The following is a 22,712-nucleotide window of genomic DNA, read 5'->3' as shown; positions in this document are numbered from 1 at the left end:
ACAAGAACAATACTGAATTAAAATATTAACTAACATACTCAATTACATTCATTACATATACAAACAGCAGCTGAAAACAGCTTAAGTACTAATGCTATTCAAAACACTGAATTTTAGGAGGAGTCCATGCATTAACCGTAAATCTCAATGAAAATAATCACAAACATCTTACCAAGATTTAATGTACATTTATTCTTACCACGTGGAACATATAGTATAAAGATTTCATAGTGAATAAATGATATTCATCGAGCCAAAAAGGGAAAAAAACAAGGAATTTACATTAAGCTACATAGTCTGAGATACAAATATGCAGAATCCAGATCACTGGAGAAAAAAATATCTCAACTGTGTTTCTTCATCTAGAGTTATTTAGTTGTACCAGGAGATGAAATTAAAATTTTTCAGCCGTTCGCTGCACTATGGAGGAACCATGGAGGCCAAAAAGGTGGTTCAGTTTATATACCTAGGGATTCTGATGCAATAAACCCAACTTGAGTGTCCGCTCTCATCCTTGATAGATAAAAAGGGTTTAGAAGCAAGAATGTGTGAAAGACAGAGGGAGAGAAAGAGAGAAAAAGGTGTAAATGTACAACATCTTATATACAGAACAGCCTGGGCTGCATCTTAAGTTGAAAACCAGTCCTAGGAGGTGATTTCTTTATAGGGGTCAATCATACAATCAAGGGTTAAAGAGAAGAGGTCAGGGTGTTGTACGTTCTTGATACTTTGGGGAGTATTCTCTTCACCAGCAAACCGTTTAAAAACACTTTAAAAACTGAGCCAACATTGTCCCGTGTGGAACAGTGCAGTAGGTTTGTAGTATTAGTTGCAGTAACAGTTTCAGAGTACTGTACAGAAAATGAACGCTCATTTCTGCTGTACACACTTCTAGTAAAGTTGACTGTGTAGCATCAAAATACAACCACCAAACAAAGGTATCACCTGTATAGACTCCAAACGTGATCAAGAGCTGTGTATTATTTGCTCCCTCTTGGGAAAGACAAAAGGAACAATTAACCCCAAAACTCACTGTAAACAAGACAGTAACTTTGGTAAATAGTTTGTTTTTTCAAGCCATTTATTTTATTCATTTATTTTTTTATTATAAAAAAGTACTTCACCCCTCAGACAGGACACAAAAGTTGGGATCCCTGTCCGTGTCATCTAGTTGGCATCAGTGTTAAAGTTTGTGTCAGTGTGTTGAGGCTCTGGTTCATGATCCACAGCAAATCGTGATACCCTTCCCAAAGTGAGACGCAGAGAAAAGGGGGGGCCAGTGGGTGTATGAAAGGGCTTGCATAAATAAAAAAAACAAACAGTCATTTTCCTCTGCTTTCAGTTCCCGCTCACCAAGGGGAGGGGCAGGCATGGGGGAGGTATGAAAACCAGAGAAGGTGGAGCCACGGCTCCGCACAGCTGTCATGACTGGCCTATCAAAAACAGTACATCACAGATGACGTGGGACACCAAAGAGTTCATGAGGGGGGAGACGGAAAGGTCCAGAAGCCGTGATTCATAGAGCGTAAATTCAGAGTGGTTCTCCTCTACCTTAGCGAAAGCAAGCAGAGCCCGAGCAGCTCGCCGCATCATGTCCACACTTGTCGGCTCAAAGTGGGATCCCTGCATGTGTAGTAGGGACCCTTGGCTCTGCTGGAACTGCGTCGCAGCCAAGCTGTCCTCCAAGAAACCCAACAGATTCCCTACGCTCCCTTTCTGTACCGCAATGGCACGGGCTGCCATGCTGTCACCCTGTGCAAGATTGGCTAGCAACACGACCGCCATCTCCCGGCAGACAGGCACCTTTCGCTCGCCGACTAGTCGTACGAGGTTCCCAAACAGCTTCTCTAATCTACTAAAAGGTGGCGTTGCCAGAATGAGGTCCACATTGTTGTCCTGAATGCTGAGTTTACAGAGGGTCTCCAGGACTAGTCTCTGAGGGGACAATACACCGTTAAGCCCGAGGCTGGGGAAAGGGTCTTGAGCTTCGGCTGAAGGACAAACAGCCCAATGGAGCAAGCCATCCAGCAGCGGTAAGCAGATGCTCTCAGTGTAGACAGAGAAATCAAGCTGGCCTGAGATGTTGGCAAGAGTGACCAAACAATTTTCCCGCAGCAGTTCCAGACAGTCCCACCACCACTCGTCTTTCTTGTTACCGTGACTCTCATCCACCTCCTCTTCTTTCTCGTAGGTTAAAGGCGCCTGCTTGCGTTCTGGATGCCGATGGTGGAGAAGCAAGAGGCGACCTAGTATCAGCAACAGCCCTGGGTGCTTGGACATCTCCAAGTCGTTGCCCGGAATGAATGAGAGGCTGCGGATGATATTGGAGACGCAGATGCAGCGACGGGAGAGGGAATCTTGCCAGTCGGAGAGAGTGACGAGAGGAGCTTCATCCTTGCTGTGTGGCTCATCCTCTAGAATGGAGATGGGACGCTGACCCTGTGATGATGTACTTGGCCTGATGTTCTCTGGAGCGGTCATCTCTGATCCTTGTTTCTCTTGATCTGCCTCTTCGTTTGATTTCTCCCCAGAGGAAGTTTCTAAGCAGTCGGCAGGCCTTTCAGCTCTCGTTTCCAGAATTCCATCGGTTACTTCAGAGGATGACTGCTGTGAAGGCTGCCGCTCCACTTCCTTCCTGTGCTCTTCACTCGATGAGGATGGTGAAGGCACCTCAGCATCCTTCAGCGCTCCTCGTTTCTTGTCTGAGGCCTGGATGGGAAGCCGCTTCCACAGGTGTAACAGGTCAACTTTGCTTTCGAAGTGGGTCTGGATGTGTTCTGTTGTATCGCCTCCACCAATACTCCAGTGCAGCAGGCCGCTGTCAAATTCCTGTAACCGGCCAAGTTTATTCGAGCAGTCCACCACGAAAGGATCCTTCTTCCGTACAATCTTCAAAGGAAGTTTATCAAACTTGCTAGCCTGCTTGGGCTTCTCCTGAGTCACAGCAAGCTCGAGGGATGGTGGATCTAAAGTCTTGGCTTCTTTAGATGACTCTCCGTCTGTTGCTTGGCAGTCCATTTTCTTCCCAGAGTCTTCACAATTCCTGTGCTTTTCCTCCTGTTTTATCTGGAGAGGTTCTGGTGCTGTGTGTTGTTCTTGATGTTTTGACCTCTGCATTTCTTCTCCTTCATCTTCCTCCTCCGTTTCTCCGTCTTCCTCCATGCCCTCCACCAGTGTTTCATCATCCACAGTATTTTCATCCTTTTTGAGCACATTAGGATCCAACAGTGCTCTTTGTCCTGGATCACCAACCTCATATTCCTTCAGGATGCCAAAGATCTCAATGAGGCAACGCCGGAAATACTCAACAATTAGTTCCAGGAAACCCGGGAGCTTTAAAATAAATTAATAAATTATATGAGTTAATATGTTATGTCAAGGACGGGAATGAGAAGTATTCTTATTTCTGCACAATGACTCACCTGAACAAGGTTGAAATTCGAAATACTGTTGTCATCATACAACAGGATGTTAATGGTATCTAAAGCCCACGTGCTCTCAGCCAACAGTCCTGATTTTAGGGACATCATGACTCTCCATGCTTCTGGTGTTCCTATAAGAGGAACATAAGGTTACTCCAAATTTCACTTTTAGCTTGCACAAACGCACTCTGTAACAATTAATAACTCTTACCAATCTCTTTCATGGTAAGACGTCTACGAGGTTTGAGAACAGGCTGTGAAGCCTCTGTGGAGCCTGCAGGGAAGGGCATGTCTCTTCTCATCAGTGGAGGGTGTACGGAGGAAGGTACAATGTGTGATGCAGGGACTGGAGGTCCAGCCTTCTGCATTTTGATACTGCCAGGCATGTAGGGTGATTTGCTGGGTGAACTGCCGCTTTCCATGGGTCGGGGCATGGGCGTGGGGCTTGACACCTGTGGAATGTGGTTCTGCATGGCTTGGGGTGACTGATAGTTGGACTGCAAAGGTCTGGTCATTGGTGGGCCTGCACCGCCATACGGGGGCTGTCGAGGCCCAGGCCACTGGCCATCGTGATTCATACGTGGTTCAGATGACATCATCTCTTCGGAGCGGTTCATTGAATGGAAACCAGGGCCTTGGCCAGGACCAGCAGGAGGTCCCTGACGGTTTGGGTAACCGCCGTAGCCCATATCACCTCGGCCCTGCCACATACCGCCTTGAGGACCGTCGGGACCAGACTGCATTGGACTGCCCATCATTTGAAGCGGCATGGAACCCTGGGAGTTAGGACCCGCTGCCCCTGGCATCCGATCCCTTCCGAAAGGGAATGGGAACTGATTCTGAGGACCAGGTGGACGTCGCTCTGCGCCAGGGTATGAACTGTTAAACTGGTTAAACATATCCTGCTGACCACTTGAGGGACCACCAGGGGGAGCCTGTGATGGTGGCTGCTGCGCATTGTACGGCCCACCGAACATCTCGCCATCATGATGCCGTTTAGCTGGTGGGTAGCCTCCTTCACCTGGTCTTTTGTAGTTCTGTTTGCAAATTACATTGAAAATACATGACTAAGCGTTCATTAAAATGCAACAAGGTCTTATTCAAAAACATTGAATCATTTCATTAACTGGGACTGAAGGAGTCTCCTACCGTTTGTTGTTGCGGATAAATTCCAGGCTGCTGATTCGGATAGGAGCCACCAGGAGGCGCACCCTGCCCAGGATACTGATTACTATACGATTCATGCCTGCCCAAAACATGTAAGAAAATACAAATAAAGTATGTTTAATACAACCAATAATACAACACGTACACAAATACAACACAAATTAACTGATGGACTGACCGCTGTTGTTGTGGAGGGTAACGGTTTGGTGAGTACATCCCAGATTCAGCATTGGAAGGCATCATGTTTGGCTGTGGCACTCCAGGCCCCATGCTGCCTTCTGGGCCCATCCCTGACTCTGACCTACACAATGCAATAGACACAATAGTTCCCATGGAAACATTAAAAAAACAAAAATCAGAAGCCTAATCAAGAAAAATCTAGCAAGTCTAAGGTAAAGGTGTAAGTTTCTTTCCAAAGAAAAAGGAACTGTCCATAAAGCTATACCTTCTATCATAACTAGGACCAAATGAATATTGGTGCCTCTGACCCATGGGCACGTTCCCCATAGGGCCTGGTGGTCCTCTGTTATACTGATCACCGAGACCACTGTTAGGACCCTGTCCACCGGGTATAAACTGCTCTCCAACTAGAACCACAAAAACACATTACCTTGTGCATTTTACTCTGAAGTTAACAAAATGCCATACGTATTTAATTCTTTAGAAGATAAGAAAATTCAAACACGATATAAACCTTTGCGCATGCCACTGAAGTGGTCTTTGCTGGGTTCGTAGGGTCCCATTCGACCAGGCATCTCTGGAGTGCTCATGCCTGACTGGTAGCCAGAGTTGGGGGTCATAGTGTTCCGCCGAGAGAAGGCTGGGTCATTATCAGCAAATGGATCTTGTAGGTTCACACTGCTCCTATGAAACAGGACAGGTAAGGATTGGTTCACAGTCAAAACAAAACTAACAAAGAAAGTAGATAACCACCAAAACTCACCTGCCACTTTGCATTGGGGGCATCTGGCTGTGTGGAGTAGAGGCAGGAGTGGGAGGCTTCAAGTCTCCGCTTTCGGCCATGGAGCTGCTGGTAGACTGCGGTGTCTGGGGCCCCTGGAGAGAGCCAGATCCAGCTGTTCCAGGCAAAGAAAGGTCAAGAAGAGGAAATATTTTATATTTATACGCAAATAATTGTAGTAATAAAGCTATTCTCTTATAGAGGTTAAACATGTAGTTTAAACTTATACAACTAACCATTTGTAATATAAAGACAAAATGAATACTGTTAGCTACAATATAAATTCATAAATCTAAAAATGTGCTATTTCGCGAGTCTTTGTTTATGATCAAAAAATTTGTAAAACAATTACTCTGCCTAAGGTTTGGAATGGTAAGGCATCAGGTTGTGTCGTACATGTGATTGTTAAGGACTTGAGTTTAGAAAAGCCAAAGACACCAGCACTTACCTGGGGAGGGTGGCTGAATTTTGGCCTGATTCTTTTTGGTGTCTCCAGGAATTTCAGGTGGTGGGTCTTCTCCACGCTCGATCTTACATTCAAAAGCATATAGACACTGGATGTACTGCTTTTTCAACGAGCTGGCTGCACTGCTTGAGGTCCCCACATTCAGATTTGTGGCCAGCTCCCTCCATTTTTTATTCTTATTAACCTGCAATAACACAAAGCAAAAAATGAGCAAACATCCTTGAGAGAAAATGATAATCGTGTTGGTGATATTAAAAATATAATACAAGGACATGCGTGTACAATCTTGCTACAAAATGTTCTTTACAGCGATGCAATAAAAGAACCATTTCTTTCTATTTTAGAATCTAAAGAACCTTTTTCTACTACTATGAAACAAAAAATGTTAAAGGTTCTTTAAAAGGAATCGTTCAGACAACAATAGTTCTTCTACTGCTCCGTGAAGCACCTTTATTTTGAAGAGTGTATATGCAGATTCTTCCTACCTGTGTGAGACCTCCAATCTCCTTGACGGACATGTAGAGGCGGAAGAGATCGAGGGGTTTACGTCCCACAGCTGGTAGGTTACTCATGCCCAAGGCTTTTTCGTCAATGAAAGCCAGATAACGGTCCACCCACATCTTTCTTTCTGGCTCTGGGCCTAGCTCATACAATCGAGTGATCTTCTCATTGGTTGTTGTGGAGGAACTTGACTTCTGTGCAAAAACAATTGTTTTGAAAGATATTAGCAGGAAATGCAACTTCAATTTAACAATAACTTACATTTATTCAGACAATATATTCTCTTTTATACGCTTACGCAAACCTTTGATTTTGTTTCCGTCTTGGGTGTCCCCTCAACTTTATTATTCGATTTTTGTGCCTGGTTTGGTTTTACATCCATACCAAAATCAGGACCAGGGGACATGCCTAAGAGAAAAAGAGATACTTCAACTTCGACATGGGAGAAGATTTGCTTGTGCAAACAATAACATTGCATTTCTACCAATTGGACCAAAGAATGAATTACGTTTAAACAATTATACAAGTGTGTTTTCTATCTTACCACTAGTGTTGTTGGCCATGTTACCACCCATTGGGTAGGAAGGACCCTGGGTGTTCATCATTCCTGGCATGTTGTTCACTGACGGGCCATACGGAGGACCTGAACCCATCATACCAGGACCAGGAGACATATTGGGGTAACCTGGTAGTCTGTGATTTGAATAAATAAAAAAATCATTTAACACTTTACAAAGGCACAACTACTACTTGGTAATAAACAAAGATGTTAACCAAGGTCTGTGTACCTGTTGTGTATAGAGTTTGAGGGTCCGTGCTGCATTGCTGCAGCATCCTGCGGCTTTCTGTTGAGGCCTGGAGGTGGGCCCATCCCAGAGCCTACTTGAGGCGGCATGTTCACCATATTCGGGCCCATATTGGGACTCATGTTGGGTCCCATGTTAGGGCCGTAAGGACGTGCACCCATCTGGCCATGAGGCATCCTTCCAGAAGGCATGCCAGGATACAGTGGTCCTCCTCCTTGTCCGGACATAGGGTTCATAGATCCACTCATGCCAGGACCTGGATAATTGGCATTAGGCATGCCACTGTAACCAGGCTGCCTAGGGAAACCTGAAGAGACAACACGTTGTAACGTGAGCCCAAGTTTGTTTAGAAACACTGTCGAGGCCTTTGCTTTTTGTTTTGACCAATATATCTTACCTACAAAAACTATATTACGGAAATCCCATGATCCTCACCAAACTATTACTAATGGATATGATCCTTATTTAAACATGCATCTTTTAGAGAGGGGGGAAATGAATTAAAGTGGTAATCTAAACCAGAACTTCTGGTATGAAACTGTAAAAAAGTCTACAGATTACTTCTGGGCATCATCGATAAGCATTCAAGCAATCAAATGTTTTGTGGTACAGATGGCCCACTGTTTAAAAAAAAAATGGCCCACTGCATTTAAAGAGACTTCCGGGCCCTTGAGTGTATTTGCAGCCTGTAGTTCTGCTCTAACCCAGAGTCACTGTAGCAGCTCAACTGACGTGAGCCATGCTACGTCAATTCCCTTTTTTTTAACTGGAGCTAAAAATAGCCCCACTGTGATCTACTGGTTGCACAGAGGGAGACAGATGAAGAGTGAGGAGGATTTAGAGGGAGAGTAAGAACGGAGAACAGGTAAATTAAAAAGATCCAAAACTTAAAAATGTTTAGATCTCATTTTCACCTCCACTACAAATTAAACTTCTAGGACAAAACGTTTATGTGAAAGAAGTTCCCGTCTTGGACTAAAGAGATGCAAGACTAGAGATCACAACGATGTCATAACTAAAATGAACCTTTGACTACCATTTCAATTTCTCCTACTACTATGGTAGTCAATAGTGCCTCTGAAATGTTGGTTGCTCACATTATTTCAAATATCTTTCTTTGTGTTTAATCAAACAAAGACATTTATACAGGTTTGGAACAACTAGAGGGTGAGTAATTCATGACAGAATTCTAATTTTTGGGTGAACTATCCCTTTAATCCGTTTTCACTGCGACACCTACCTTGTGAGCCATATTGACCACCTTGAGGCGCATAGTTGGCCATAGAGTTGTTCTGCTGATAAGGAACCATCCCAGCATGGCCTCCAGATGACTGGCGAGGAGACAAAGCAGATCCAGATTGTGGAGACCCATAGGGTCCCATCTGAGGGTTTCTCTGCACATATCCTAAGACAGGATTAACGACAAGAGAAATTTAAAAAAGCACGATGATAGAAAACAAGGCCTCGTATCCTTGTGAGGTAGAACGTTTTTAGTCCAAGTTACCTCTCTCTTGGCCCATGCCAGGCATGTTCACTGAAGGGTGCATGACCCCATCAGACTGTCCACTTGAAGGCCGGGGAGGCATCTGGTTTCCTTTAAATATGCAAATCATGCTTAATGGTTAAAAAAGCACTTGGAGAAAAATGTATTGCTTGTTAGGATAAGAATGATATTATTATACTATATTCTGTTCATTTGTAGAGCATTACACACTTTAGCCTAAATATTGATAACCTTAGAAAATCATACTACCAAGTATCTTTGATGTTTCAATGACATTAACTTTACGATGTTTATTTAACATTATTTAGGGTTTACTAGCATTACCTGGTATGGTGGCAGGGGACAGAGGGCCAGAGCGAGATGCTGTGGCACTGGCGGGCGAGCCCACCGGCGGAGATGTGTGGGGGGAGAAAGGCGACTGTGCTGGATTACTCTGTTCTCCTTGACTGCTGGATACTCCAGATGTGCTGACTCCAGGGCTCAGAGCACCTTCTGTACCTGTAGGCAGGTCATCGATAGAACCGGAAAGGTCCTAGGTAAAGATAGAGGTTGAGAAAGTCAGAAATGAACGATTGAAAGAATTATTTCCATTAGACGGAAAGGGCAAAAAGGTGCATTATTTTTGCACCACTTAAAATTAAGCTTTCTGCCGTGTTAAATTTTGCAAAGCAACATTATCTACGGCAGCATCTGTATTCAACTACCATTTCATCATCCAATGAGCCACATTCAGCTTTCACAGAATTCCAAAATATCGCTGAAAACTCACGGGCAAACTCCGAATGGATCTTGGTTGTTTAAATTAGTTTAAACAATAAAGAAAGAAGAAATTACAATGTTCGAGATACATATTTGTTTTCTAGATAGCTCTTAAAGGCAGGATGCATGTTCCACTATAAAATCAACCTCCGTATTTATGCTCCAATAAACACTTCACGGTCTGAAAAATCCCCAAATCAGCACTACGATTTCAAACACAATTATACACCACAAACATTTCCTAAATAACTCCCCCAGTGACAGCTTTATCCACGCAACAATGAACTCTGGCACACTTTTTTCTGGGACACACACGCTGAAGTGCTCTCGTACACATACAATCACACAGCCAGAGGCTGCTGGCCTTGTTTATCTCATCTGGGAGCAAAAAAGTAAGATCACAGCGTCCCTGACGTTGCCATGGCTACAGCAGTCGACTGCACGTGTGCTGAGTCAGCACAGCTGGGTGTCTCCATGTGTCCTTTTTAAACACAGTCTGGCAGGTCACAACACACACACTCAAATGCAATTAAATCCCGCAGACAGAAGAGCAGAACTCACATGGCGAGGATGTGGAGGCACTGAAAGAACCATTGACGCCAAGACTTCAGGTTATCGTTAGAATTTTTAAAAAAAATAATTGTTTCTAATTGACTAAATGCAGACTTACTAAATGAAGATATAGACCAGCAAATAAAAATATGAACTTAAATGATTTTATTAGCTTGTGGAGACAGCTATGTAGGAAAACACTTTCTGGACGAGCGGGCTAAGTCATACAAAGAAAAGCTAATGGAAACACTACGGCTGCAGCTATCGATTCTTTTACTAATCGAGTATTCTACTGATTTTTCCATCGATTAATCGGGTATTCGGATAATAAGCACTTTTTCTTTATTAAAGAGCAATACTAAATATACAAGAGAAAATAAGACAGGTCTCTTAAAATGAGTAAAACAACTAATTTGTTTCCTTTTTAGAACAATTAAAGTTATTATTGCTGAAATTGCATACATTAATATCTGTGAAAATTAAACCCATTTAGTACATTCCTTTGCCATTTTAAATTCAAAATGCAATATAATACAAATATATAAGAAACATGAATAAAAATAGAAAGAATAATTTCAAAGGTAAACGACTAACTTCAGCTTATGCATGATGCATTTAGTTTATCTAAATTAGTCTTCGTTTCTTTTTTTACTATTAAATAGTAATATATAGCCTATGACTTTTATTTTGGCAGGTTGTCGGAAGACGCTTATTTTTTAGTATGTCTGTTTCTTCACTCAAACAATAACATGTTCGTGAATTAAACTCTCAGAGCAACTCCGGAGGTGAAGATCATGTCCTCATTCCACACAGACGCAGGCAAATTCATGAGCATCATGCGTGTAGCACGTTAAACTGTGCAGTTCATTCACGCAGACACGCAGAACAGCCAGATGACGTGTGTAAATAACAGGATTCGGCATCCACTAGTCCGCATCTAGTTTGATGGACTCAATGCAGCCGGAAAACAAGTTTCACTTGCAAAATAGACTAAAGCTAAGTAAAATAGCAGTTCTCCATTTCAATAAGCTATCAGTTATTTATCAGCATGAGAAATACGTGCGAGCGTGTGAAGAGTCTAAAATGCGTGTGAAGAGTCTAAAATGCGTGTGTCTCACGGTTAATGCATGAGACTTGAGAGCCCTGTAACATGAACAGAGTTTAGCGGGCTGTGCGTCAGTAATAACGGTCTGTGGGGAAACGCAGTGCTCCGTGTGTACTGTAGTTAAATGGATTAAACAAAGTTTCGAGGCAATAAAATTTGCCTCGATGATTTTTTGTATACGAATTACTCGAGTAACTCGAGGAACCGTTTCAGCTCTAGGAAACACTAAATGCTATGACTGACCAATCAAAATCAAGCATTCTACAGAGCCGTCAAATAAGAAAGTATAAAGACAAGTGCATATTTTATGGTCAAAAGTCTCTGTGAAAAGTTGTGTTCTAACTTCAGTATTGGGACATATTTCCAACTCAAACACAACAAATAAATGAGAAAAATAGAGGGTGTGGCTTGGTTTTTTCCACAGCAAAAAGAGTCACGTCTGATTCACAAATGGATTCAGAAATAGAGCCGCCCGAATCACAATAAGCTCATTAATGCTTTAGAAGAGCAATGTGGAGATTTTAGCTGCATCTAGTGGTGAGGTTGTGAATTGCAACCAATGGCTCACTCCACTCCTCCCCCCTCCCGTTCAAAGAACTACGGAGGATGACACAGGACAAAAATGTCCTTATTACACACAGCACCTTTAAGCATACTTGTATGTCTGTGAAGATCCACATTAACTGTCCGCCACTACAAAAATCACAGCCAAGTACAGCTGATGCTGAATCATATCTTGTAGAACCAGCCTTTCAGAATCACCAAATTAATGCAACAATCAGACAGTTTAAGTCAATTAAAAAGTTGCAGTAAGCACAACTGAACGCAGTCAAACGCAGCTTGTGCAAGATCAAAGAGGGAAGAGGAATGAGACTCACTGGTAGACTTGAGGGTCTGCCCTGCATGTCCTCTGTACTTCCTTTAGAAGCCAGAGGCTGATTGGAGGGAGGCGCACTGGACTGGGAGCTAAATGACTCCTGGGAAATCTCCTGTGGGAAACAAGGCAGCCCAGGTAAGTGTATACATAGGCATTTAAAGCGAGGTACACACTTGACGATTTTGCCATCTGAGACCAACATCAGGGATTGTGAGACATTTTCCCATTACATGTTCACCAACACCCATTTGCCACAAGTCTTCGCTTTACAAAGCATCACATTACACTGTATAGGATTTTATTAGCCAATTTGAAAAGCATCAACTGCAAAGGACCATAAAAATACAGTGTCCGCCCAACTTATGACAGTGGACACATTTGTGCATCTGTTGTTCTGCTTACAAAAGTTAAGGGTTGGTTAATGCCACAGCCTCTCTGTCAGTATGTTTTCACAGTTAAAAATAGCCTGCAACAATGCAGTTATTACTGTCCAATAAGAGTCTTTTAAAGTGATGGCACTGTCATATTAAGCGCATTCCAGACTTCAAATAAATGCAAAGGCAAGCAGTCATCCACTGTAGTTCAAACACAGCCGGCGAATAATAAACATTTGGACTGCAGCTACTGTGAATACATCTACACAAACATAAAAATGGGTTGCAAAGATCCCAGAGTAGAATTTCTTTGTTTACTTTTCAAGCTCACTCAGGGACACCAAACTGACAACAGATCTCCGTAATGTAAGCATTATGCACTTTATTACAGTGAAAAACCTCACGTTACCTGAGCAGGAGTAAACCGCTGATACGGCGATTGTTGCTGCTGCTGCTGCTGTTGTGGTGGGGGATTCTGGGAGTATGATGTGGGTTGCGTTTGCGACATCTGTCCTGCAGGCTGCTGGGATGCAGGTGTGGGCGTCTGTGGCGCCTGCTGTGATGGCGGCGGCTGGGAGCCTTGGCCGGGCGGGTAGCTAGGCTGGGTCTGGGATGCAGGAGGGGCCTGGGAGTTCCCCTGCTGAGGGGGCTGGGACTGAGGCACCTGTTGTTGGGGATATGGGGATTGCGCAGACTGGGGTGCTGCAGAGGCCTGCGAGTATGGGGATTGGGAAGGGCCTGGTGAGGGGCCGGGAATCTGCGCCTGGGGCTGCTGGGGCATGTGGGGATGTTGGTAAGGAGGACCGGCCTGTCCGTGTGGACCAGATGGTTGGGGGCCGTGAGGCTGCTGCGAATAAGGTCCTTGACCTCCCGGTTGCCCAGGGGAAGGCTGGGGGTATGGCGACTGCTGCTGGCCAGAGTGAGGCCCCTGACCATGCTGGCCATAATAGGGCTGTTGCCCCTGCTGCACGTACCCCCCTGGTCCCTGCTGTCCGTATGATGGCATCTGCGCAAACAAGTAGAATGGCACTAAAGATCATTAAACTCATGGTATTTCCTTTACTGACCTTCTGGCTCTACAGCATGCGGGTAAACAGACAAACAAGGAAACAAAAACTTCCTTTTATCAACATGATGTAGAGTTGTACACACATTAAAAGAGTGATCAAGAATGAATTGCTAAAAAACAGATTTTATGTCATGCATTCAGATGTAATGTTGCTTTTTCCTTTTGACTGAAGTGTAATAACACTGCAGGCAAACAAGTTTCTTGCTGTTAAATTCAGACAGAACAGTTTGTATAGCTGACAAACTTTACAAGCAATGCATTTGACTATTAAGACTTCAATAAAGTGACAAGTTTGCATCCTAAAACTGAACAATTTGGAAAAATGCATCACTTGCATAAAATACCACCCACAAAACATCTATATGTTAGATCTACATGTACTAGGGGTGTAACGATACACTCGGCTCACAATACGATACACATCTCGATATTTTGAACAAAATTCAAAAATGAAACGGAAATTCAAATAACATTTATTTTCAAAATATTAACAATTTCAGTAACTTATTTTGTTGCACAAACAACTTAAAGAATTTTAACATTTTAAGGGTTAACTGAAATTAGAATTAAGATCGGTGTCAATTTTGACAGCAAATTTTGATTTAATTTTAGTCATAGTCTTTTTAGTTTTAGTCATCCCAATTTATCATAGTTTTAGTCTATTTTTAGTTGACAAAATCTACATTATATTAGTCTACTAAAATCTATCTGGATTAACTAATTGAATTGGTGTAATTAAATGTTCCATACAAAGATTGAACTGTTTCGACATAATTTACATTACATTGGAAATAAATTAAACCAGGTCGTTACCTTTATTTTTCAGAAAAGTTGAGTAACTACTGGATATGCATTGTTGCAAATATTAGACCATGAACGACATGTAGCAGTTCATTCAGTCTCATTTTGACTCAATTGACTCGTTCGTTCAGTGAAGGGCGTGTTCATTCAGTACATTCAACCAATGAAACGCTCTGACAGAGCTCACGCTCAAGCGCTATTGGCTCGTGTCTCTTTGAAGCTGTGCTGTCTTTGCTTGAGACAGTAATGAATGAGAAAAATCTTTCAAAAAGACATATTACATAACCTGTATTACATTTCTTCAATCATGCAAATCACATACTTGTTTTTTAGCATGTCAATCGATCTTTTAATATACAGTACGACTCACTTCATCGCTTCTCTGATCGGAACAGCGCTGGATTCTTTTGGCTTTATGTTGCATATCACGTTAGCGGATAAATTAACATTGGCATTTAAAAACGCCTTTGTAATGAGTTTCGGGGTGACTCGCCTGCAGTCACTCTTCAAGTTTGCTGTGTTTTAACGGCGATTGTGATGGAAAATATGACGCTTTGTAAACCACTTTGAGACACAGATTGTGTCTTGTGCTTCTCTCTCTAGCGCATATGTGAGATAAGCACACGTGACGCGCTGGCGCAGAGTAGGTAGCGTCTTGACCGCTGAACGAATAGAATTAAACATATCGTAAAATATCCCCATCTCTCTATGATGCGCATCGTAACATTTTTGCATCGCGCAATATCGTAATACGAAGTATTGTTACACCCCTAACATGTACCCAAAGAACACTTGAAGCACCGACCTGTTGCCCATACTGTATACGTCCTTGCATGCCCATAGGGTATCTCTGAGGTCCAGGAGGCCCATAGCCCGGGCCTGCGTATGCAGGTCCCTGCTGGGGCGCCGTAGGAGGCCCCTGATGGGGAGGCTGCGAGTAAGGACCGCCTGACACATATGGCTGTCCTCGCATTTTCCCCATCTGATCCATTGAGCCTGGAGTCTACAAAACGAGAGGGACACATGAGTTGAGTAATGGACGGTAACTCATAAATAATGACCGGAAAATGAACGGCAAGGACGGAAAGAAAATGCAGGAGACCACAGGAGAAGTGAGAGAGAACAGCCAGAAGGGAAATGATAGTGGAAAACTGAGATGACAAAAAAAAGACAGCAGAAACACTCTGATTCCCACGGTTATTAACCTGACTGTTACCTTGCTCAGCCTTAGTTAAGGAAGTCAACAGTGCTATATATAACTCATTGCAAATGGAGGGCAGTCTGCCGAATATTTAACACATCCCAGCTGTAGCTCCGCTTGAGCCTCGGCCAAGCCAGCTTTTCCTTTTTTCGTAAAAAGACGGCAATCTTGGCACCGAATGAATGACACAGGGTTTAATGGCATGAGGGGAGAGGTCCAGTTTGACTCGCGATGAGAGCTAGTGTAGGCAACAGGATGAGGGGTCAAGTTGTAAAATATTGTAGTTGGAATATCAGCCATGTTTATTTTAGAATTGGCACATAATGGGGACAAAACATTTGCACAAATATGGATGGACACCAAAATGTTACAAACAGTTCCCCACATGTACTTCTGATAAATACAGAACATGGCAGTCGTTCAAGATGTAGCTGCCTGAATATAGATGTAGAATGCATTTAAGAATTAAATTATAGTTTTTCCTTTTAGAAACTAGACTCACCCACCAGTGACGACAATTTTACTGCATGTACAAACAGCTTTTTCAAATATGCCTGTGTCTTTAAAAAACAAAAATTGTACTTGTATTACATCTGTATGTAACAGTTCAGAAATGTTGAAATGTGAACGTTATTGTAAATATCATCATACACAGAAAACAGCGTGTGAACAGTAATGTTTGGTGGATATGCAGCAGTAACTGCAGTCCACCCCACGTTCTCTTTCAGAGGTCATCTCAAATTTAAATCAAGGTAAATTAAGATGCATGTTACAACCCAATATGTGCTACATTCTTGTTGCCTAATACAGTTACTTTCTTACTTCACTTATTTCTTACCTAAGAGTGTAAAACCACAGGGCAAGAATAATGTCTCGACACATTTCATCAGAAATTTAAAATGCACTTCAAACTTAACCTAGTCTTAATTTAGTCAACATTTAAAAAATGTTGAAACTTGCAGGTCAGTATAAAAGACATTTACAAAGATAAATAAAAACACGTTACGCAAGACCATCTAAACTAATAGTTCTGGTAGGTCATGACCATGAAAGGGACAGAGACCTGGTCATAAAGAGCATGGAACAATCGTGTTGGACTAAGGGTGGTTTCACATTCACACGCTCGCAATATTTGACCAATTACTACGCACTGGTTAACTGGCCAATCATAGCACACCTCGCTTTTCAGAGCGATAACCTTTGTAAAAAAAATTCAGAGAGGCGGGGCAAAGAGGAGATGCAAACATGCACGGTATGTGTAAAATACAGCATTTTTTTTTTACCTTAAATCGTGTATACACATTGCATCACATCTAAAATAAACCTTAATATGTGACCCTGGACAACAAAACCAGTTTTATGGGTCAATTTTTCGAAATTGAGATTTTTACATAATCTGAAAGCTGAATAAATAAACGTTCTATAGATATATGAGTTGTTAGAATAGGACAATATCTGGCTGAGATACAACCGTTTCAATCTCAGGAATCTGAGAGCGCAAAAAAATCTAAATATTGAGAAAATTGCCTTTGAAGTTGTTAATCAGGGGCACTGTGGCAGACCATCCACTCACAAAAATAAAGTTTTATATATTTAAGGTAGGAAATTTACAAAATATCTTCATGGAACATGATCTTTACTTAATATCCTAATGATTTTTGGCATAAAAGAAAAATAGATCATTTTGACCCACACAATGTATTTTTGTCTTTTACTAAAAATGTTCCCGTGCTACTTAAGACTGGTTTTGTGATCCAGGGTCACATATTAGTTTTAGCTGTGTCATACGACCCCTTTAGTCGAACCCGGGTGCGCAACAAAAGTGCTAATGTGAAACCGCCCTAAAATGCAATGCAATTAGGACAGCAAAAAAGCATTTAAAAACAGTTCACTTCACATATCCTTTCATGTGCAGCCAATCAAACTTTATCATATTTTGTCATCAGCAAGTTGTGTTCATTAGGCAATATGGGAACAGTAATCCAATATTTGGTGTGGTGTTTATTTCACGTGTTATGCTGGTAAATCTATGCATCAATGCTATAGTTTATAGATTAAACTTTTAAAATTCTGGCTAGACTTAAATCTGAATATTACTATTGGGTACATCTCAACAATAAACCACTCTAGACCTCAAGTGGCACCCAACATAGCACAAATGTAAAATCTGATGCTGTGAACCACTGGCATATACATGATATAACATATATTGTAGAAATGTATACTATATATGTCTATAGAGTAATAATAGCAAGATGAAAAAACCTGTACATTTTAAGAAGTATCACTAAATGCAAAAACCATAGTAGAATAATTATTATAATGTTTATGTACCCAGTAGCTTATTTTCGAAGATATTCCATTGTAATTAAATTGTAATTTAACTTCAGAAATGAGGAATATTAACTTTTAAAACAACTAATGAGGTTTAACACTGAAAGCTTGATTTGACATGTCTAAATCAAATCACAAAGCTCTTTTAAATTTTACCCAATAACCCAGAACATAAAATTATTTGGTTTCACAATGTAATGACAACATTTGACACATTCACTAAAAAGCTAGAAATTAAATAGTATGTAACATATAAAATGACATTTTCAACACTTCGGATGCCAAAGTAGAAGCCAAAAGGACAAAAATCTACATAACGCAAGACAGCAAACAACACTTTAAAATGACCTTTCCTTGTGCCTTGCCATGCTTAAGAAACGTGTGAAAATGACAGCATTTTATCTAGTGAACCGAAGTAACTCCGGTCTGTGTAAAAAACTGATTACAAAACAAGCCTTCATCACCAGCTTCTGCCTTGTTCACAGATGGGCACCGAGTCTGACTCCAACAAAACTGAACAAAACAATGTGTAAAATAACAAAACAAAAAAGCACACCATGTCACTATATCAGATTTGCACCAGTGAATTGTCTGGATGTCCGTTTTAGATTTGGTGTGAATTTAAACCTTTGAAATAAGGCCTAGTCTGGCAAGTACTTCAAGTATGAAATGGCTGAGGGCAAGTCGCTCTTGACATTTTCCAGTGTCCGAATGGAAAAATCAAATAAATAAAGGCAGCACATGGCTAATCTGCATAAGATAAAGTGAGGGCTCCCTTGGCAGGAGAGGCTGCTGGACGGGGCGCTCTGATTGGTCATGGGGGATGGGGTGGACACCAGAACACTTACAAATCAACTCAAGGCAGACAGGAGAGATTTCACAAGCTACAGTAAGCATAACCATAACCTCTTTCTCTTCGAGGTTCACAATTTCGGGGAGTTTAATGCTACATCAAAACTCATCAAGTAAATATCTTTAATTAACAAACATTTATAAACACAAGTTTTAAGAGCTATGATATTGCTTTTAGCAAAATTGCTCACACTTTACATTTTTTTAGCCCACACACATGTAGTGGAACTTTCAAAAAACCAAATGTTCAAAACATTATTGGACTTGGGGATAACCTAACAAATAGAATCCAGGAAGAGTCCAGGCAAACAACACAAAATTTTCTGTCACATGTAGGATACGTAACTGTTTGGTGATACGTAACCGTTTGGTGATACTGGTGAACGTTTAGATTGTTGAATGGTGTGACACCCACTGAATTTGCCATTAACTAAACCATCTTCACTTCCACACAAATGCAGTGTGGCAATACACAACGCTACTGAGAAAAATATCACATCATGTTTGCAATCAAAATGTTAAGGAATTGTGCAGGTACTGGAATTATACAAGACTGTAAAACAAATGTTTCCTCCTTCATTTGAATGATCAAAAACACGATACAGACAGAAAGGATACAAAAATTATGGTCCCCACTCCAAATGTAATATATAAGGACCTAAATGCAACATTAAAGCCTTTGAAACCAAGTTATTAAGTATAGTAAACAGATAAAGTGCAACCTGGACATACTGTACATCAACAATCAGGAACTGATAGAGCTCATAAGGACAAGAGTAGCACATCAACATAATAAATATAACTGATTCTATTAATAAGAATGAACAAAGATTCCCTACTGTATCATCTCAAACAAACTAAATAACCCTAATTGATGAGGCACATTCAGAGTCAGCAAAAATCTTGATCAATAGGGCAAACTCATCTTCCATTTTTAATTTGGTTTCTACTTCATTTTGATTTGAAAAAAAAGATGACAAATTATTAAGCACGAGTATTAAAATACAACCCCAATTAATTTTAGCAGTAATAAACTACTCCAAAGATTAAAAACAGCCGGATGTAAGCAAAACAGTTTACCTAAATGCATAAATTACAATCATTTCATAAAACCCCCAACTACACTTTAAGAGTGAGGTAAGCAACATATGAACTAATCAGCAGTGTTACATCATGTGTAATTATAAATGGCCAAGAGCACAGCATGCGGAGCCAATCAGATCTCAGCCAGCATGTCAACCCAAGACCAACTGTCTCCTGCCTTTGACAGGAGGATTTTACCTCCACAATTCAAATCCCACTGCAAACCAATCTGCACTTACTCAAATCACTCAGCTTGTGTTTACAAGCCGCTCGCAGAGAGATCGACATTCAATTTAGCCCACTGTTTAAAACCTAAGCTTTTTCCCAACAGATGCACAAGCTCTATTAGATTGAAGGCGGTTAAAATCCATTTTCATCAAAATAACAGACATTTCTAGAGTACACAAGTGTGCCACGAACGTACGCTGACGCGACGCGTTTTTTCTTCCACGTGAAACATTCGCTAATTTTATGCTAATTTTCATTAATTAATTACTGAACCGTCACGCACGACATTATAACTGGCCAAATGTCGCATGTTGGATAAATAAACGTGTGATTAATTGCAACAAAACGTAGATATCGGCTTTTGGACGGTTAAATTCGTTCAACCCTTCTCCGTGGAGAAGCGGGTTGAGCTAAATACGCATTTTCACTATTATTAAATCACTCGGACACCTAACGTTACCTTCAACTCATAATGGGGAAGAGTTTTAACGACACAAGGACGACCACGAACGCAGCTTTTCTAAAGTTTCGTCATTTTAAATAGAAACACAAGCTGTTAAATGGGCTGCTTGGAAAAACCAAGGAGGCAGCCATTTTATAGACTCTCTTGCTCAGACAATAGCAGGCACAGTGCGTTTCAGCCACTCATGTGACTCAAGCAAAGGGTAGAAGATAGGGGTTTTATATACACTAGAACTAAATTTTTACCTGGTTTCTACCCATGGGCTGTCCGGTACTTCCAGGACTCATGGGTTGCGGGTGATGGGTCCTTTGTTGCCAACCCGGATGGCCCCCACCATACTGCCCACTGCTGCCCATATCTGCTGGTCCCTTAGCACCATCCTGGCTGTTGTAGTCGCTAGGTGGGTAATTCGGGTAGCCTCTGGCACCGCTCGGGGAGGTCAGGAGCTGGTTGAGGGTCGGGGTGGATGTTGGCTGTGGATTTCCCATGTTATACCTCTGATTATTGTAAGATGCAGCCATAGATCCTCCCGCTGCTGGCTGCTGTTGCTTGGCTGACTGCCCCCCTACCGCCTGAGCTTGAGGAGCGCTGCGCGGGGAGTTCATGCCGTATCCCTGGCCCGGGTACGGGCTTCGGTTCCCGAACGGACTGTAGTTGTTGTACTGGTGGTTAGGAAAGCCGTGTTCGTGAGAGTTGGGCTGATACGGGTCCATTATGTTGCTCGACAGCGCGCCTGGTCCCGCTGCAGCTGCCATGCCAGGGCTTTGTTGTCCGCCATGTTGATGAAAAGGGGCCCGGCCGTATTGCTGACTATAGCCATGGGAAGGCGGCGTAAAACCGGGCGCGTGGTGATGTACCATACCGGGGTGGTTATTCCCGTCAGGTCCGGCGGTATCATTTTGATTATTGTTCACCCTCGACGGATTCCCGTTCCCGTTCTTCATCTCAGACTCCCCTCCTCCCCCAGCATTTCCAACATCGGCCCGGTCCTGCAGTTCCCCGCGACCCGGTGATACGCTCTCTAATCCCGGCTCCTTATTTTCCTGCTGCTTTTCCCCCGGTACCGACTCCTCCTTTGGGTCTCGATCCGGTTTTTTTAGTTCGGAAGGCGGACTGGTGTTGAGAGAGGTAGCGCTGGCGACCTGAGCGGCCATGATACCCCCCTCTCCCTCTCGGCGAGTCGGTCACAATCAAATGCTAAACATTGAATGTAAATACAGTAGTTTTACAACAATTTACCCGTGTCCCGACTCATCCCCACCCCTTACGCCGGACCGAATCCGGACTCCACCGTCGGCTCCGTTTTTAAGACTCTCTAGCACCGTAAATTGAGTTCCCGGGGAATGAAATTTACCCGACGCGGAATTTGTGGGGGGTTCTGTTGCAGAAGTAGACTACAGCCGAGGAACGGATCACACCAGCACGAGGCTCAGCTACATACAGCCATTTTACCGAGGTGCGCTGAGACCAGTAAAACATGGGTTGGACTCTCATCGGCGCACGGAACGGATTCGGGCGCGAGGGGGCTGGGTAGGGGGTGTTAAATTGACGTTGCATAACGACAAGGTTTAAAACGGCAATTTTTTGGGCAAAACTGTGGGTATAGGGAACTGAATGAAATCTTATAGCAGGTCATTATGATTGCATTATAGTTGCATGCATTCTTCCCTTGAAGTAACCTAGCTGGGATAGGCTGCTCCTACAGCTTGCTGTACTGGTTTTAGAAATGCACTGCCTTTGAAATAATGCTGTAAAGCCAGACACACACACACACACACACACACACACATGCACACCTAGTTTTCTTTAAACCATAAAACACACCGAGAGAAAAATATGAACAGACAGCCTGTATACACAAATCTAACAGAACAGGCCAGCAGTTTCGAAATTGTCCTTTAGGCTCACAAAGTAATTTTACTGTTTGTTGATGTGCACGAGAAACTGATGTTTATGGGGTTGTGCTGATTAAAATGCGTTAGGAAAATAAGAGAAGGGAGGGTTGGTGGTGGGTTGAGCTAGTCTGCAAGCAGGAAGTGAAAATGAAACGAGAGGGAGGGAGAGAGAGAAAGAAGAAAATCAGATAAACCACACAAAGTGGTTGAAAGGCAGAATACATTATCATCGCAAAATAAGCCCCTCTATTTATACTGTGGTTCAGTTTGGAATCTTAAAAGAGATAGAGCA

General features: G+C 42.3%; 1 protein-coding gene across 3 annotated transcripts; it reads right to left on the bottom strand.

The window, feature by feature from the left end:
• Nucleotides 1–174: 174 nt before the first annotated feature.
• On the bottom strand, nt 175–22,005 carry arid1aa (AT rich interactive domain 1Aa (SWI-like)). 3 transcript variants are annotated; one of them, XM_057339658.1, is made up of 20 exons: nt 20,771–22,005; nt 15,170–15,367; nt 12,904–13,500; nt 12,122–12,232; nt 9,152–9,359; nt 8,828–8,917; nt 8,564–8,728; nt 7,306–7,630; nt 7,062–7,210; nt 6,822–6,925; nt 6,502–6,711; nt 5,999–6,200; nt 5,533–5,665; nt 5,284–5,453; nt 5,035–5,176; nt 4,768–4,890; nt 4,572–4,668; nt 3,634–4,459; nt 3,423–3,553; nt 175–3,333 (listed from the first exon to the last, which is right to left on the bottom strand). In XM_057339658.1, exons 1-20 carry the CDS (start codon nt 21,677–21,679, stop codon nt 1,423–1,425), a joined length of 6,801 nt encoding a protein of 2,266 aa, XP_057195641.1. In that variant the 5' UTR covers nt 21,680–22,005; the 3' UTR covers nt 175–1,422. The 3 variants fall into 3 exon arrangements, with proteins under 3 accessions (XP_057195641.1, XP_057195642.1, XP_057195643.1); XM_057339659.1 differs by having other exon boundaries at nt 5,284–5,447; XM_057339660.1 differs by lacking the exon at nt 12,122–12,232.
• Between the last annotated feature and the right edge of the window lie 707 nt (nt 22,006–22,712).

Source organism: Triplophysa rosa, linkage group LG8, assembly GCF_024868665.1.
Source record: "Triplophysa rosa linkage group LG8, Trosa_1v2, whole genome shotgun sequence".
Lineage (NCBI taxonomy): Eukaryota > Metazoa > Chordata > Actinopteri > Cypriniformes > Nemacheilidae > Triplophysa > Triplophysa rosa.
The sequence above is the reverse complement of the archived record's forward strand: the minus strand, read 5'-3'. Positions and strand labels throughout refer to the sequence as shown.